The following is a 17,103-nucleotide window of genomic DNA, read 5'->3' on the forward strand; positions in this document are numbered from 1 at the left end:
CTTCTTGGAGAAAAGATGGAATATATATGTAATCATAGATAAATGCAATGCTTGTTCCCCACTCATTAAACAGAGAAATCAAGCCAGTAAATAATTTGTTGACAAGTAATGCACAGCTAGCATAACTCTTAAATGAAATGGCCCTAACCTGCTGTCTTCCAGATGTTTTTCTGTATTACCACTCCTATTTCCCAGGATTCTTTGGGGGATTCCACCACTGTTTAAAGTGGTATGATGCTGCTTTAAATGTATAGTGCAGATGAGACCTGCAATACTAAGTGCAGAGAGTAACCCAAATTCTTAAGATTCTCACTAAGTGAACTCCAACATCAGATAACCGACATAAACTTTTCCTAGTTAACACGATATGATTTTTTGTGTAATTCAGACAATCCAATATTAATTAACCTTATTCTCAGTAGCACTTCTTTAATGCTGGGATTTCAGGATTCTAAATAATAATAATTAATAATAATTTTATTATTATTTATAGCCCGCCCATACCTCTGGGCAGCTTACAGCATATATAAAACATAGTAAAATATCAGACATTAAAAGAAACTTTTCAATACAGGGCTGCCTTCAGATGTCTTCTAAAAGTTACCATATGTAGTTCTTTATCTCCTTGACATAGGAATATATTTGGGCCTGCATTTATATATTTATTTATTTGAAGGGGAGGTGTTTAAATGGGACATGAGGGAGAGATCTGAACTTTGTAGGAATGCCAAGATCTGAAATGAAGGAAACATACCACTTTAGCCAACAACTAGGTTATCTTTGTGGTCATGAGGACAAGTCTTTTTCTCTGCTGCCATTTTTTTTATGCTTACTGGTGGTTACCAGAAAGGTGAGACTAAAAGAGCTACTCTTTGTAACGTACAAATGACACACATGCCTCTAGCCTGCTTTCCTAAGTGAGACAGAGAGCTTGTGATAAAGATAGATAAGATAGGAATGCTTTCCCTCTCACCATTCTCTCTTTTGCTTTCCCAATGGCCCACCCCTGTAGCCCTTGGTCCTTTCAGGCTGAAGTGCAGCAGACAAGGCAACTCCGAGTGTGCAAGGTTGCCTGCATGATTAGATCAGCCAACCTGCTGCAGAAACTCAGCCCCAGAAAAGTGGGGAGGGCCGGCCCTCGGGAGCACTAGCTGGAGCTAATGACCGTGTTCCCATTCTCATATGTAGGGATGCCTGAACAAAGCTTAGAGCAGCCTTTCTCGACCTGTGGGTCCTCAGATGTTGTTGAACTACAACTCCCATCACCCCTAGCTAGCAAGGCCAGAGCTCAGGGATGATGGGAGTTGTAGTCCAACAACATCTGGGGACCCACAGGTTGAGAACCGCTGGTTTAGAGAATTATTCATTTATTCAACTTCATCTCATTTTATGAATCGCTTGCCATGAAACCCACCCCCCCAAAGCAATTTAACAATGAAAGGTGGCAGCTAGCCATGATAGCGATGCTGTGCCTCTCCAGTTGGAGGCAGCAATGTTTTTGATACCAGTTGCTGGAAACCACAAGAGGACAGAGTTCCCTTGGGCTCGGGTCCTGCTTGCAGGTTTTCCACAGGCATCTGGTTGTCCACTGTGAGAGCAGGATGGTGGACTATCCTTGTGTTCTTATGAAAACCAATAGACAAACAATTTTGCCTCCCATAGGAACTGGGATAAAAATCTTCTCTTTAAAAGGCTTGTAGAAAAAAGGAAGGTGTTATGTACTGACGTTCTCACCCTGGGCCAGCAGGGGGATACTGTAGATAGTTTTCACTCAGGTCCACATATGCAAATAAGGGGTCGAAAGTGACGTTCAGTGATTGGATAGTTACAGAAAATGGTTACTGTTGCGTTCTAGTGGAGCTCTATATAAGCAGGCTGGCTGAACCCTTCAGTTCAGTTCTGTTCTGGCCTGTGAATAAACAAGAGCTGTTTGAAGAATCGCTGTGTCGTCTGATATGTTCACCCACAACTTAACAGAAGGCACTGAAGAAAACAGGAGAGACGGCAGCAGGAGGAAGTACCGAAGTACAGGTGCTGCCATACCAAAAGTTCTTTGCCCACATCTTATAAAATGGACCTCCTAATAAAATGGAAACTGCAGAATTGATTTGATTTGGCAGTGATTGATTTGGCAGATATGGGGTGAGATTATTCATAGAATCATAGAACTGTAGGGTTGTAGGGGACCATGAGGAACATCTACTCCAAGTCCAGGCAGTGCAGGAATATTTTGCTGAACATGGGGCTCAAACCCTTGAACCTGAGGCTAAGAGTCTCATGCTTTACTGACCGAGCTATCAACAGACGTTATTTTTGGAACTTAATTTTCTAGGAGTTCTCATTAAAAAGGTTAAATAAACTGAAGACTTTTTTTTGAAAGTGAGCTCTGAGAACAATTGAAGAAGTTCTGCAGAATACTGGTAGGTTCAGGATTACTTGAGAAACAGAAATAAAATAGGAATATAGCCCTTCCGATCGACAGGGCAGGTAGAGCGCCATTTCATATTTATGTAGTTCGTGAGCAAAGTGAAAATGAGCTACTCCAAAATGCATAACACACAGTTTTGCTCACTTTTGGGGAAGGAAAGGATACCCAAGAGTACCAGCTGAAAGGAATGTTGTGCTGCTGCCTAAAATTCTCATATGCAAAGGCCAGTCTGTTTGACCCCAAGTTGGCAGGGAATCTGCCAGTCATTAACTGAGGGGAAGCTGCAGAGTAAAGATTGGGAAGATCACCTCTGCATGTCTGCCCATTTGCTTTTCTGATATACTCAGGGTTGGGGGGGTTGGTTAATGTTATATTTAAATAACTCCAAATTAGTTGAGCCATGCCGCTTAATAGTGGCTTTCTTTGTTTTTGTTTTTAGAAGGATCAGGAGAAGAGTGGCTGTGGTTAATAAAGGTGAACTCTTCCTTAAGTAAAATTATTAGTAATAGTAATTGTATTGTTTATACTCCACCCATCTGGCTGCAACTTTCTTTTGAATGTTTGAACAATGGTTTGCAGTTGATCTTAAGAGCTTAAGTTCAGACAATTGGCATAAATTAATATAGGGTTGTGGATTGTATTGGCTGTACATACCTCTAAATTTCATTGTTTGTCTTATTTCAGACGGATATCTTACATCCTATAGGAAAGCAAATTCTAAACACTTGGCCAGGCTCCACTTGCTTCTCCTGGGAAAACCATTTTTATTTGCATACATACATCAGCTGTCATTTGCACAGCAAGACGCGTGCACAGCTTATGCTGTGATGTTATAATGATATATTCTAATTGCTTTTTTCCTAGTGTAGTAAGTTGTAGGATCAGGCCATTGGTTCCAATTAAATAAACACATTCTAGTCTCTTTTGCCAGGGTGCTCTCAAATGCCTCTCAGATTTTGAAATACATTTTGCCAACACCTTCATGTCCTTTTGTCCTTTTGTGCATATCATATATGAACCAATGAATCTTGGAAGAAATCATAGGGATCATGGCAATACATTTTGGTGTCAACTATATAAGCTGCATTTGATTGAAGAAAGCTGTTATAACCACATTGTCAAAAGTTCTTGTAAAATCTATTTTCGTATTACTAAAATGAATTTCAGACTTGTGGAACAATTGACTAGTGTATACCAACTCCCATTGGTAGTGATTCCTAAATTCTTGAAATAAATTGAACAGTGACATTGAACAAACTATATTCATGACATTGCTAATGCAAAAAAGTATACCTTATGGACGTTATAAGAAATATTGGTTGTCAGACTTGAGCTAGCATGAGCAATTGCAGATATTTGCTTGTATGTAAAATGAATGCATAAAACAGATTAATTTTGGAACTTGAGCTTGTAGAAAACATTTATTTATTAAGAAATGAGTTATAAGAGCATTTATTTTGGCGAGTTAAAATCTTGGCTTGCAGTAACAGAATTAATCTAAGAGATGCTGACAGATTTCTCATATTACATAAAATTCCAGACACAGATAAAATTAAAGTGTATTTCAGAAAAGTGTATACAATTTTATACCTTTTGCTTTGCAGGGCGCATGATATTCCAAGGGCTTTGTTTCCTGAGCACCCAGAAATAATGATGCTTTCCATTAGGTTTTTAAAAAATGTTTCCTACACTTGATGGTAGTAGAACTCAGAATGTTGAACAGTACATTCCAGAAGGCCAGAGCAACACAAATGCCTAATGTGTACTTGAATATGCTGTGGGATTAACAGTTCACTGTGATATGCAAATTTGAAATGATGACTCGGCTCTGCACTGATTCCCTCACCCCACCCCAGGAGATCTTGCAACTTGAAGGCAGTGAATTCAGGCTCACACAATGACATCCTGCCTTTTGAGGCACCTCCCCATGGTGATTTATTGAAAATTACTTTGCGAAGTGCAGGTACTTCTTCAGTGCATCACAGAAGTGTTGATGATTATTAATATCAGTCAAGTGCTCAAGGGAAGATAAGAGGTTTTCAAGTACTTTTGACAGAGAACAGAAGCAACTGATGTGATTCACTTTGAAAACTATCTACAATATTAGACTGTTTTTTGTTTTGAGGAGCTTCAGACGTGAGAAAAGAGATGCTTTAGCTGCTGGTTTCAGGGGAATTGACACAAACCCTAATGAAAGTAGCGGATGTTGCAGTGCAACTGAACCTAGTTGATGTGTGTTGTACATCTTTATTTATGTTTTGCCACTGTAATTTATAGCATGCTATGAAAAGGTGGTGAGGAAAAGGTGGTGAGGATTAGGAAAGGTGGTGCAGGATGATGTATAACACCAAAGCTAATCTGTCATGGTCTAGGAATTTGATGCCCATAAAAGTTTAATAACAAACAAAAAAGATGAGATTTAGTGGTCATATTGGATTTATTTCTAATCTTCTAAAACTTATAGTGGTGCTCATCAAAACTGTTCAGCTGAGAGCTCCTTTATATTGAAGAGTCTCTGTGCCAGTTCCGCAAGCTGTTCCACTGGCTATTGCATTTAGTGCTTCTGGTTGCTGATTTTGGCTGGTACCCTTATTAGATATCTGTACAGTGGTACCTCAGGTTACATATGGTTTAGGTTACAGACTCCACTAACCCAGAAATATTACCTCGGGTTAAGTACTTTGCTTCAGGATGAGAACAGAAATTGTGCTCCTGCGGTGCGGCAGTAGCAGGAGGCCCCATTGGCTAAAGTGGTGCTTCAGGTTAAGAACAGTTTCAGGCTAAGTACGGACCTCCGAAACAAATTAAGTACTTAACCTGAGGTACCACTGTATAATAGGTAGCCACAGGGTTCCATCTTGTTCCCAGTGCTGCATATATGAATTCACTGGGAAATGTCATTAGGAGATTCAGGGTAAAGTAGCATCAGTGTTAGGGGACGCGGATGGCACTGTGGTCTAAACCACTGAGCCTCTTGGGCTTGCCGATCAGAAGGTCGGTGGTTCGAATCCCTGCGATGGGGTGAGCTCCCATTGCTCGGTCCCAGCTCCTGCCAACCTAGCAATTTGAAAGCAACCAAAAAAGTGCAAGTAGATAAATAAGTACTGCTCCGACGGGAAGGTAAATGGCATTTCCGTGTGCTGCTCTGGTTTTGCCAGAAGCGGCTGTCATGCTGGCCACATGACCCAGAAGCTATACGCCGGCTCCCTCGGCCTGTAAAGCGAGATGAGCGCCGCAACCCCAGAGTCGTCTGCAACTGGACTTAACTGTCAGGGGTCCTTTACTTCTTTTTTTTAACATCAGTGTTATCAGATATGTAGAATGTTGGTGTGTGTTTTAATCTGTTTTTGAACTTAGCGCTGATTTTGCCTAGTTTTTGAATGTTTCAAGTAGCTCCTTTTAACTGTTTATAATTTTTTCCTGATAATCTTTTGAAATCAATCAGTATATAAATTTTAATAAATAAATAAACCATTTTGGTTTTTAAACATGGGTTGGCTAGAGTTGGTTGTAACCAAGAAACAATGGCAGTGGAAGTGCCCTCCTAACCATTGTAATGCGGCAGTCAGGCAATAGGTGACTGCCATGATTATCTTCAGAATTTGGACAAAAGCCTGGTCCAGACTTGGTGCACAAACCATTTTGTGCTGGAGGTGGTGGTGGGAGACATAAAAGGAGCGTATGCTTTGCTTTCAAATCATAATTGGAAACTATGGTTTGAGTTGAGTTTCTAAGTTTGGACTGGAAACAAATTGTTGTTTCTGCAAAACCATTGTTTGCCCAGTTTGGGCAGTTTGGAAAACTGTGGTTTGCTCACACTAGAAAAAAGATAGAGGAGAGAACAGAGTTTGCATGGGAAGGAAAGAATGCATAAGCTTGAAGCTCACGATTTCACTGTGACCTCTGAACTAGGTCTGCTGACATTTGTTCTGAAATCAATTTTGTCAGTTTTCCTTTAATATACCACAGTGTTTCATGGTTATGTATGAAGTCAATTTTGAAGTAACTATTCTGCAGCTAAGTGTTCACTCTGAACAAAAATGAATTGAAAAGGAGCCAAGGCAGTAAAGACAGCTTTTGCAAACAATGGAAACAAAGAATTTTAAAGAGAAAGGATTGAACTGTTCCAGCCTTTAGATGGTCAGTGAATATGAAACAAGAGCCAAAACTGTTCTCTAATGCTGGAGGCATATTTTCATAAATGGAAGTATTTTAAAGAGGAAATTTGCTTTGTCACAGAGGTATTTGTATTATTTTAAACTTGCTAATTTATGGCAACCATAGCGTTAGTGCTGAGTGATATAGGAAGAACATAAGGAATAAAACCCAGCAATATTCTAACCCTAGAGCACACATTAATAACAATATATCACCAAGACCTAAACGTTTTAGAGCTTGTCTTGCTTAGTATGCATTTCCTTCCATTAAATGAAGAAAACTTAGAATCTGATACTGTGGTTTAATTAGCTGAGCACCTTTGGAAGTGGTTTCATCAGTGACTTCTGTAGGCAGTCATCCAAACTGGGCATTTGTTGTGTTTGTCCCTGTTTAGGGTAAATGCATCTGTAACACAGGGACAAGTACCTGCCCAGTCGTAATTCAACTCCACCCAGTATTCCATTTCTCAACCCCAAGTGTGTTTGTGAAATAGGAGCATGTAGAGCATTACAGAGGAAATCCAACAATGCTTATTACACATTTTTTTTAGCGTTTGTTTTCCAATGTGTATTAGGTACACACATAGCTCCCATTCCTGTAATCCAGCGAGTGGGGAGCCTTTTGCTCTTCAGATGCTGTTGGATTCCAGTTTCCAGACCCATTCCCATTGCTGTCTAGAGGTGATGAAAGATGGGAGCAACATCTGGAAGGCCACAGGTTTCCTATCCTCCTTCTCATCCTCATTTGTATATTATGACTTAGATTTGGAACCCATTGACTGTAATTTAGTTTTGGCCACTTGTTGAGTGCATGTTGTGAAAGCTACTATTTCACATATCTGGGCCTGCCAGATTTGATGTTTCTCACTTATAATCAAATATCACAATCCACTATTTAGCAAAAGCAATGAATAAGGTCTCACAACATTGCCAAATTACTTATTCCAAAGAGACATAAAAAGTGTTGATTTTTCAATACATCACATATTCTCTTGCCCAAACATAATGTGCTAATTTGGACGTTATTGCCATGTCCCATTTTCTGAAAAGCCATTCAGATAAAATGAGGGAGGGGATTCATTTCCTCCAATAGATTGAAACTGACATTTTAGTGGCTATCTCCACATTTTCTCCACATCTAAATATTTCAAAAGTACATTTATTGAGTGTTTTGAGTACTCTGAGATGTGTACGTTGACAGAAATCTATTGTTGTTCTTACACCTTATTGCCTGGGATCCAAACAGCTACCTTAGGCAAGCCCAAGGCATTGCTTATGGCCAGTGGGATTTCCCTCTTTCAACAGCAGATTCCCAGGCTGTATTGGAAACAGTGGTTGAAAATGTAAGTTTCAAAAACAGCTTGACACTTGTCACGAGGGCCTGCCATTCACGAAACAGAAGACCAAATGCCCCTTTCAGGTATTTGAAGCCAATCGTGCTGTTTTTTCAATCTTAAACATTTTAGATAATGTTGCAGTTGTGTTTGTTTAACTTTATTGTGTTTATGGTATCATAGCAAGCAGTCTTTCCCATGTAGTTTTGGTTGTGAAGTCTTTCTTTTTTCATTTAAATGCACTAATGAAAGGAAATATGAAATACTTCTGTGGTCTAAAGAAGCTTGTCCTATACTAGCATCTTAGCAATTTTACTTTGCAAAGCAAAGTAAAGTAAAGGACCCCTTATGGGGTCTTTGCTGTGGGATCACATTCATCCAGTGCTTTACCAACTGCACTGGCTCCTGGTGGAGTACAGGGTCAGGTTTAAGGTGCTGGTTTTGACCTTTAAAGCCCTATGTGGCCTAGGACCCTCACGCCTACGGGACCGCCTCTTCTAGTATGCCCCGCGGAGGACCTTAAGGTCCATAAATAACAACACTTTGGAGGTCCCGAGCCTCAAGGAGCTTAGATTGGTCTCAACTAGGGCCAGGGCCTTTTCAGCACTGGCCCTGACTTGGTGGAACACTCTATCACAAGAGACCAGTGCCCTGCGGGATTTGATATCTTTCCGCAGCACCTGCAAGATGGAGCTGCTCTGCCTGGCCTTGGTCTTGGACTCGCTCTGACCCCTTATATGGGATTTGGTATATAAATTTTCCCTTGGCTTTTTTGCTCGCCCATGTAGGACCAGCATGGATAGCTGGCTTGGGAGAATGTCTGGTGTTTCCTCCCTTTATGGTCTTGATTTATGGGCTACTACTAAAATGAGACTGCATTTTAAGCTGTATTTTAAGTAGTATTTTATTTTACTGTCCCCCCCCCCCCATTACGTTGTATTGTAATTTATATTTGGTTGTAGCTGCCCTGAGCCTGGCCCTGGCCGGGGAGGGCGGGGTAAAAATAATTTATTTATTTATTTATTTATTTATTTATTATTATTATTATTATTATTATTATGTTTGTGATACATGTGAGTGTATCTATCGTCCATTATTTAATACTGCCTCTGCCGGCTAGTTACTAGCCTAGTGCTCTTAAGACATTGATGCACCTGCCTGATTTGGAGGATATAAATGTTGGAGCTGAACTACAGTATATGAAGCTACACAGAATGTTGAGAGTCATTCTAAAAATATATAGGAAAATGATGCAGAGAATATTGCATTCTGCAAAGGAGAATCCCTTGGTTTTGACCAAGCCATGGATATCCCTATAATTCCCCTCCTTCCGTCTTCTATTTCTTTCTTTCCTAGCGACTTGGCCAGAATCAATAATATTCTTGTTTTCTGCTGCCCAGATCCGATAGCTTGAACTTTCCCGTTTCACACCGTAACACAAATGTTGTAGGGACATCTACCCACTTGTTCACAAATCTATGTTTCATTTGTCTATTCTTGCATACCAGTGTACTTCAGTTGTTCACATGGTAATGCTCCCTGATCCATCTACTTGTCTATTGATTTCAAGCATACCTATGATACGGTAATTGCTTTTATGTCCCATTGAAATCCTGATTGTTTATGTCCTGCCTCTGAAGGTTAGTTTTGCTGAATAGAAGTCATTTATAAATAAAACAGTATAAAAGTGCCCATGCTACAAAGCTGATGCTCTTGAAGTCTGCTATCTCGAGGGGAATTTCCTCTTGTGTTATCCAAGGCCTGTGCAGGCTGCATGATACAGTTGCTGTGCCTCACTTGTTTGTTTCCTCTCAACTTTCAGCATTCCAGTGTTGCTCCTGATCCTACCAACAGATGACTTTTTTCCAATAGATATGCACTCTGGGGATTAAACTGTAGAGCATGCATATTGTTGTTGCTAATAGAAGAAACAATGCAGTATAATAAAAAGAGAGGATGTTTTCTTCTGCTGCTCCAGGATGGAGAAAAGAAAAGAGAGTTGTGTGGGTTTTTCTCCCTCAGGTCCTTCTTGATCTTCAGGTACTACATTCTATATAATTGGATTGTGTCTCTCTCTGAATACTGCTTTTTTTTCTCTTGGCAGCATGGGGTAACCTTGGAAATGTTCTGAAGAGTCAGAGCAAGATTTCTGAAGCTGAAAGCGCCTATAGGAATGCCTTGTACTACCGCAGCAACATGGCTGATATGCTTTATAATTTGTAAGTATGCATGGCTTTCCTTATGCTATTTTCATCTGCAAAGCCTGGTTGTGAATGAGGCCATTTATTTGGCTTCTGGAAATGGAGATGATATTTAGCTGTTGTTTTTTCTGCCTCTGCCCCCTTGCCCTTTCATTCATCATACTTCAAACTCAGATAGACAGGGTTCCTTCTGTTCTCCACATTTATCAGATCATCATGTATTTCAACTCTGTTCTGCGGTGAGTAGTAGAAGTTGATTTCCCTAAAGATCTGGTGTGCTGCTGCTGTGTCTCTGAATAGGCCCTTGCCTGTATCCCAGCCCCTCCCCAACAAAGACACCGTTCACTAGTATTTCTCAGCATGTCCCAAAATACTGAAGCAGTACAACTCTGCCTGTCAGCTTGAGTTAGGGAATCAACAATTATAGCCATTTCTCTTTGACACCCATCCTCCATGTTCTGTGGATCTCCTGTTTAGACCACTGTGTTGCAATCTGCATGGAGCTATCTTTAGAAAATGACTTGGAAGTTCAAGGTTAATGCGGTATTCTTGTAGCGAGCCTTCTAACAGTGGTGGAATTCAGAGAGAATACAATACCATATTTAGTTCATCTGAAATACTTGCCTATATAGTACTCCCGAGCCCAATTTTACCCCACTAGTGCTTAACTTTAAAGCCCAAAATGGCCTGGATCAGAGTCATGTTTCCCACAAATATATTTGTACTAAAAGTGGTTCACAGAACCTTTGGGAATACCTTCCTCCATCATTTATCCCTGCTGTGTGATATCTGTTGGGAATCTCCTGTTCTGCGTCCTATATGCTGCACAGTGAAGTTGTTGAGGTTAAGGAGAGTTTTCTGCCTTGTCACACCGATATAATGAAATTCATTCCTGAAAGAACCTGTCAACCTCCTTAATCAGTTTGTGTTATGTGAAGACTTTTTGAAGGCATCTTTGAGTACCTCTGGATAGGAAGGCTCTGGGTAAATACAAAGGGTGGAATTCAACTTACTCTCAGTCAGAGCAGACCCATTGAAATTAATGAACCTAACTTAGTCATGATCATTCATTTCTATGGGACTATTCTGAGTAAAAGTTTGTAAACAATGTGTGTGGTGTGTGCAGTGCTATATATGTTGGTGCTAGGATTATTTAGAATCACTGCAGCCTTAACTAGCTAGATACAGTCAGCCCCCTAGTCTTCCTTGCCTGTCCGAAAAGTTACCACTTGCTTAGTCAGGCCACTTAAAGTTGTACCATATGGCACCTTCCTGTCTTCTTTGTTGTGGTACATATGAATTAATGTGAAATAAAATTAGAACACAGCTCCACAATATACCTTTCTCCGTAGCAACCATTGCTTAAAAAAAAAAATGTTTGGTAGTAATGTGAAATTGATAAATTAATCTTCATAACAACACCTGTTTAGGAATTGGAAGCTCATTTTCTAATATGCTGTAGAGATCAAGAAATGTGTAATGAAGAGTAAGTTTTGCAAATAAAAAGCATAAGATCAAACATGAACATTTCTAAAGGCAGGCTTATTGAAGCTATTGTTCGTTCTCTCTTTTCTGAAGCCAGGCATAATGCAGAATTGCAAGAAGAACTGTAATGATGCATACATATTTGACTTCTTCAGTGTAGAAGTACAGCGCACACAAGCGCGCACACACCCACACACCCACACATGTTGTGGTCTTCATATCTTCCAGTGAAGATAACACTACTTCCATCTACTGCCCACAACAGTCATCATGATTTCACTCCTATGTAATGTCTGTCAGTTTCCATCTATGTATATTCACTGAGAAGCCTGTACATATGCCAGCCTGCAGATGCATGAACCCATTTGAATATACTGATTTGGTCACGAATGCTACATTTTGATGGTATTGTTTATATGGTGCTTTATATATGTATGTGGATATAGGATGTGACAAGATCATTAGCATTCTGACCATTATCAAATTGTTATAAATTGCACTGAATTGTTGTTGTTGTTCCTGCTGCTGTTTGGTAATTGATGGACAGAAGATAAATCTTTTAAATAAAATACTTTTGGGGAATTTGGTTATACTGAACCCAGGCATTCTGTATCAGTTGTTATCTGTCAACTGATACATTCATATTTCAGTGTGTTTTAATTGTTTCCCCTTCCCAAATTCATTCCTAGTACATATTTCTCAGAGCATTAGCTAATTTGCCTTATACTGAATGAACCCTTGTTTTCAACCAACACTTCCAGAGATTTATAGATGGTGAGTTACTACCTACCTTTAAGTCCTTTGGCTGATGTTAGAGGATGGCTAAACCCTGAATTCTTTGCCAAATGCCAATTATGCAGGAATCAATGATTTTCAGCTTAATCTGTCATTTAACTTTTATAAATCTCCTCTACAGAGATTTATGACAGTGCCCCTCATTTGTTATCTTGGCAAGTGCCTTTATGATACGCCTATCTCTTCAGTATCTCTTTTTGAAAAGACAGAAGAGAAGTGGCTCTCTACAATATCTGAATCCTGTGCATTTGCGACTGGATCCAGGAATTAAGAGGTGAAACACAAGTGATGGGTTCAACTATGACCACATTTTATTTAAACTACATATGCATGGGAAAATGAAAAAGTAGGAAAAGCGATCTTAACTTCAGCTTTTGGTGAGCCAAATCTTGCCCATTCTAAGGGACAGGACAAGGCATTCCTCTCCCAGGCCCCAAAACTCTGAGCAGGTGCACAGATAAGCCTTAAGAATGCTCTGTATCCAGACCAAGTGCCTTATAGCCCAGAGAGTACTGAAGTGTGCTCACCTGTTACCTTAGCTAACCATAACCTTTCCCACACTTCCCTGCCAGCTTAACCATGAAATCATATTGACCATATCAACCTATTGAACAGCGCCTACTCCTAAACACCAATCTTCTCTGAATCCAGTAGGCAAAGAAAGAAAGAAAAAACTCTGCTGTTCCAAATGTGCAGGCAAGGAAGAAATTCCTACGCAGCCCTGAAACAACTAGTAAAGGTAAAGGGTAAAGGGACCCCTGACCATTAGGTCTAGTCGCGGCCAACTCTGGGGTTGCGGCGCTCATCTCACTTTATTGGCCGAAGGAGCCAGCGTACAGCTTCCGGGTCATGTGGCCATCATGACTAAGCTGCTTCTGGCGAACCAGAGCAGTGCACGGAAACACTGTTTACCTTCCCGCCATAGTGGTACCTATTTATCTACTTGCACTGTGTGCTTTCGAACTGCTAGGTTGGCAGGAGCAGGGGCCGAGCAACGGGAGCTCACCCCGTCGTGGGGATTTGAACCACCGACCTTCTGATCAGCAAGTCCTAGGCTCTGTGGTTTAACCCACAGTGCCACCCGCGTCCCATGAAACAACTGGTAGACCTATATTAAAACAGAAGGGGGTCGGGGAGATGTGAAGAATGGCCCAGAGACTCCCTTAGGGGTATAACCAAGGCTACTAAACTCCTCTCCCCCCCCCCCAACATGGGTGCTGGCATATGTGTGCATGCCAAGCAACCTTGTCTCCCATCTTCCGCAACAATGCTCCTAGATGTAGCATTCCACAACAGGTGGGAGCAAACTTCTCTTAGCCCTGATGTGCCTGTGGCCAGTTATTAATATCACAGCAAGACCTTTTACTTTTATTATTTTTAAAAATGTATTTGCATCTTCACCTGTTGAAGATGCTCTTTGGCATTCCTGAGCCAAGTTTTATGCGCTCTTCAATTTACCTTGTGCAAATTACACTTCCACTGTTTTTAAAGGATTCGTTTTTAATAACACCAGTTCTCGGTCTCACTCTGTCTTCAATTGTGTCCTGGGGCAACTGGCTGTTTCCAAAGATGCAACAGAAACCTGTGGTTTATAAAAACAATAGTAGAATTGCCATGGGCAATAGTTAGCTGGCAAGCTGCCACAGGAAAAAGGAAACATGCTAATATATGTAACTTCAGTGTTTATGTTTATCAGGAACTACACAAACTAAATCTTCAGGGAAAATTGTGGACACACTTCATGAAATTAAGATTTTAAATTCTGTTGTGTCTGACTTGCCTTCCATCTTAGTGAGCAATGTGCAGCCAAAGGTATCCTTGAATTTTCTACTACAGCAGCTTGCACACAATGAATGGGCAAGGCAATTTTGAAACGAAATACAATTTTCAAGTGTAGCCATGTGAGTGGGTACAGGAAAAAGTTTCAGTAAACTTCCTGCTGTGTGTGCAGTGCTTCCCTGCATAGTCATGTAACTTGTGCAAATTGGCCACCTTAATGCTATCCTAGAAGGTGATAGACTTCTCAGTTTGGAATGCTCTGGCAAGTAGCCGTGCCTCAATTTTCTAAATTTGTATACGCACCATTTATTTCCCTACAAATTGTGTATTCTGAACTGGAAACTCGAAAGTGCATGGTTATAGCAAGCTGCAAACCAAGCATATTTTTTTTACAGATATCTAGCCATGAGGATCTGTCACAAAATTGACCCTTTGATTTGAAAACAGTCTGAGCCAGCCTGTTAGCTTTGGATTATAATTATTGGCTTATCTACCTCCAGAGGCTTTTGCAAATTTGGAATATATTGTACTTGGGTTTAATACTACTTTTATAGAAAGAAAAGTGGATGAAAGAGGAAAAATAATGATACCCAAATTGTGTTGCGCAGGATACAAAGTAAGCCACAGCAAATTCACCACCAGTGCAAACAAAACACAACCAATCTTTAACCATAGTTAAGGGGTTGGGGGCAGGCATGGGAACATATATTATCTCCCCCACCCCTGCTCCTTCAAAGCATGATTCCCACCCCCTTCTGCACCCTCCTGCCAGCCTTAACTACCACTGACCATGCTCATATAGTGTTGTTGCCAATTTTCTGAATTGAATGGTTTTTGAAGTGACCCTCCCCCAGGTTGAAAACAATGGTCTTTTTACGAGGTGAACCAAAAATGCCTTTCTTGGTCTGTAAATACACTCAGCCTTATTCCAGACTACCTCTGCCCTCTTGTATTCTAGCAGCAGCAGCATCCAGGAGGAGGGAAGCTGTTTCTTGGGTCACTGTTAGGTCATAAAACCATACCAACAGGGTGTAGGGCTATAGCTCGCCAGGGGTTCTGGGCCCTTAGAAAGGGATGGAGAAGAGACCACCAGTGAGAGAGCTTTTCTTGCAGATGGTTTACCTCCTTACCCCTCTTGCTTGGTAAGTTTGCTAAAAGCATCCATGTTCTCATATTTTCCCAAACATGCAATGTTTAAATATGAGGATGAGGGTGTGGCACTCACGCAAGCCCCACCCAAACACCCCTGTTTGAATTCTCTTTGAGCTTCCGCTGTTGAGTGGGCAACATATGTAGGGGTGTTGGTGGTTGTTCTCTTGAATGGGAGTGGAACACCTTGGATGATGGGTGATGTTGCTTGATTAGTGTCTCCGATTGCTAAGAGGGTTCTACGTGGGTTTAAGTGAATACAAGTAAAAATGTGTTGCAGGTCTTCCCTGTTCAAAGCAGAAGGCTGGAGCCTGAACACACCAGCCTGATGCACATGGGGTTGCTAGGAGCAGGGCTTTTGTGCATGGTCCATGCCCCGTCCCCCATTTCAACATAGGTATGGTTCAGGCAAATGCTTGAACTTGGCTAGAGTGATGAAGGCAAGGGTAGGGAAAGTTGGAGAGAATAAATGGCTGTCAAGAAAGCACTCAGAATGGTCCTTTTGAGCTTTCTTTTTTTTTTTTCAAAAAGTCCCAACCAAGATGGCTTTAAGAAAGGGAGATGTCAGAGCAGTAAATCATTTTATCACTTGTCATAGCATTAACTGGTTCTTTAGAATCATATTAAATATAGGTAGATGCAAAATCTTCCCTATTTATGGATAAGTATATTCTTGCATTGCAGAGTGATATTGCATGCTTGTGGCATTCATATGCAAAAACAAGTACACAAGGATAGGGTTTTGTCTGTGATTAGTGCACATTGTTTCACAGCCAAAATGTCAACCAGCTTGCTCTACCCTTGGTACTTGGCTGTTGCTTATCACTATTCTAAATTAAAGAGCCAAATGGTTTGCTGTTATGCTTGCTATTGCAAGCAGAAATCATGAATATTCAATGCACCCCTAATTAAAAGTGATATTTTATCAATGTGACACACAGACAAAATTATTTCCATGAGGAAGTATCTCTACATGAATAGAGATTTAGGATTGTATCAACTGGTTTTTCTCAGCTGATGGTAAGGCTTCCTTCAGTGAAATGAGGAAGGAGCAATTTTCAGCAGTTTCTCTCTAAGTCTCTGCTCCCCAAATTTTTTTATGTGGGGATCCCCAGTCATCTGAAACAAATTTGGCAGGGATTCAAGGGGAGGGGTGAGTGCCAAAAATTGCTTATATTTCCATTCCACTGAATGAAGCCTTGCTATCAGTTCAGCTACATCAGCCTAACACATTTGCATCATTTTTAAAATGAAAAGTTTAGCATATTATCATATCATGCAGATACAGCATATAGTATATGCATAAACTTGACCTATTAGCTAAGCTTGGGCAGCATGCTAAATCCAGGAGGAAGATTTTGGAAGCTTCTACTTTTGGTTTACTAACAGTTTGTCATGTCGTCTGAATCAACAAACTGTGGATAACATAAACTAACATTAACTTTAGTTAACTTTAATGAGTTCAGACATCATGGTAAGTTGTGGTTCATCAAAGGCAGAAGCTTCTGAGCAACTCCTCCCAGCTTTGCAGAAGGAGAGAAGATGATAAGATGTGAGAAAAGAAGGACATTAGGCATGCCTTATTATAGCATAACGTCTGAATTATGCCAATGTAAGACTTTTCAAGGCTGAAGTTATAGTGTGTAAAGTTCAAAAGCAGAGGATGGTAGGGAGTAGAAACTGCCTGGGAAACATCAGAATAAATTATTTTAACCACCTGATAATTACATCTTTTGTCTTTTTACAAGTTTAAAAAGGTTAACTGTAGGAAATCT

General features: G+C 40.5%; 1 protein-coding gene across 1 annotated transcript in view; it reads left to right on the forward strand.

Annotated features, from left to right (window-relative positions):
* TMTC2 (transmembrane O-mannosyltransferase targeting cadherins 2) overlaps positions 1-17,103 on the forward strand; it is a 179,676-nt gene that overhangs the window by 105,447 nt on the left and 57,126 nt on the right. Inside the window, exon 4 of the mRNA XM_083400958.1 lies at positions 10,024-10,138. Within this exon, the coding sequence (XP_083257084.1) occupies positions 10,024-10,138 (115 nt within the window). The remainder of the gene's footprint in view (positions 1-10,023; positions 10,139-17,103) is intronic.

The sequence above is a fragment of the Podarcis tiliguerta genome, assembly GCF_965153285.1.
Source record: "Podarcis tiliguerta genome assembly, chromosome: 10".
Classification (NCBI taxonomy): Eukaryota; Metazoa; Chordata; class Lepidosauria; order Squamata; family Lacertidae; genus Podarcis; species Podarcis tiliguerta.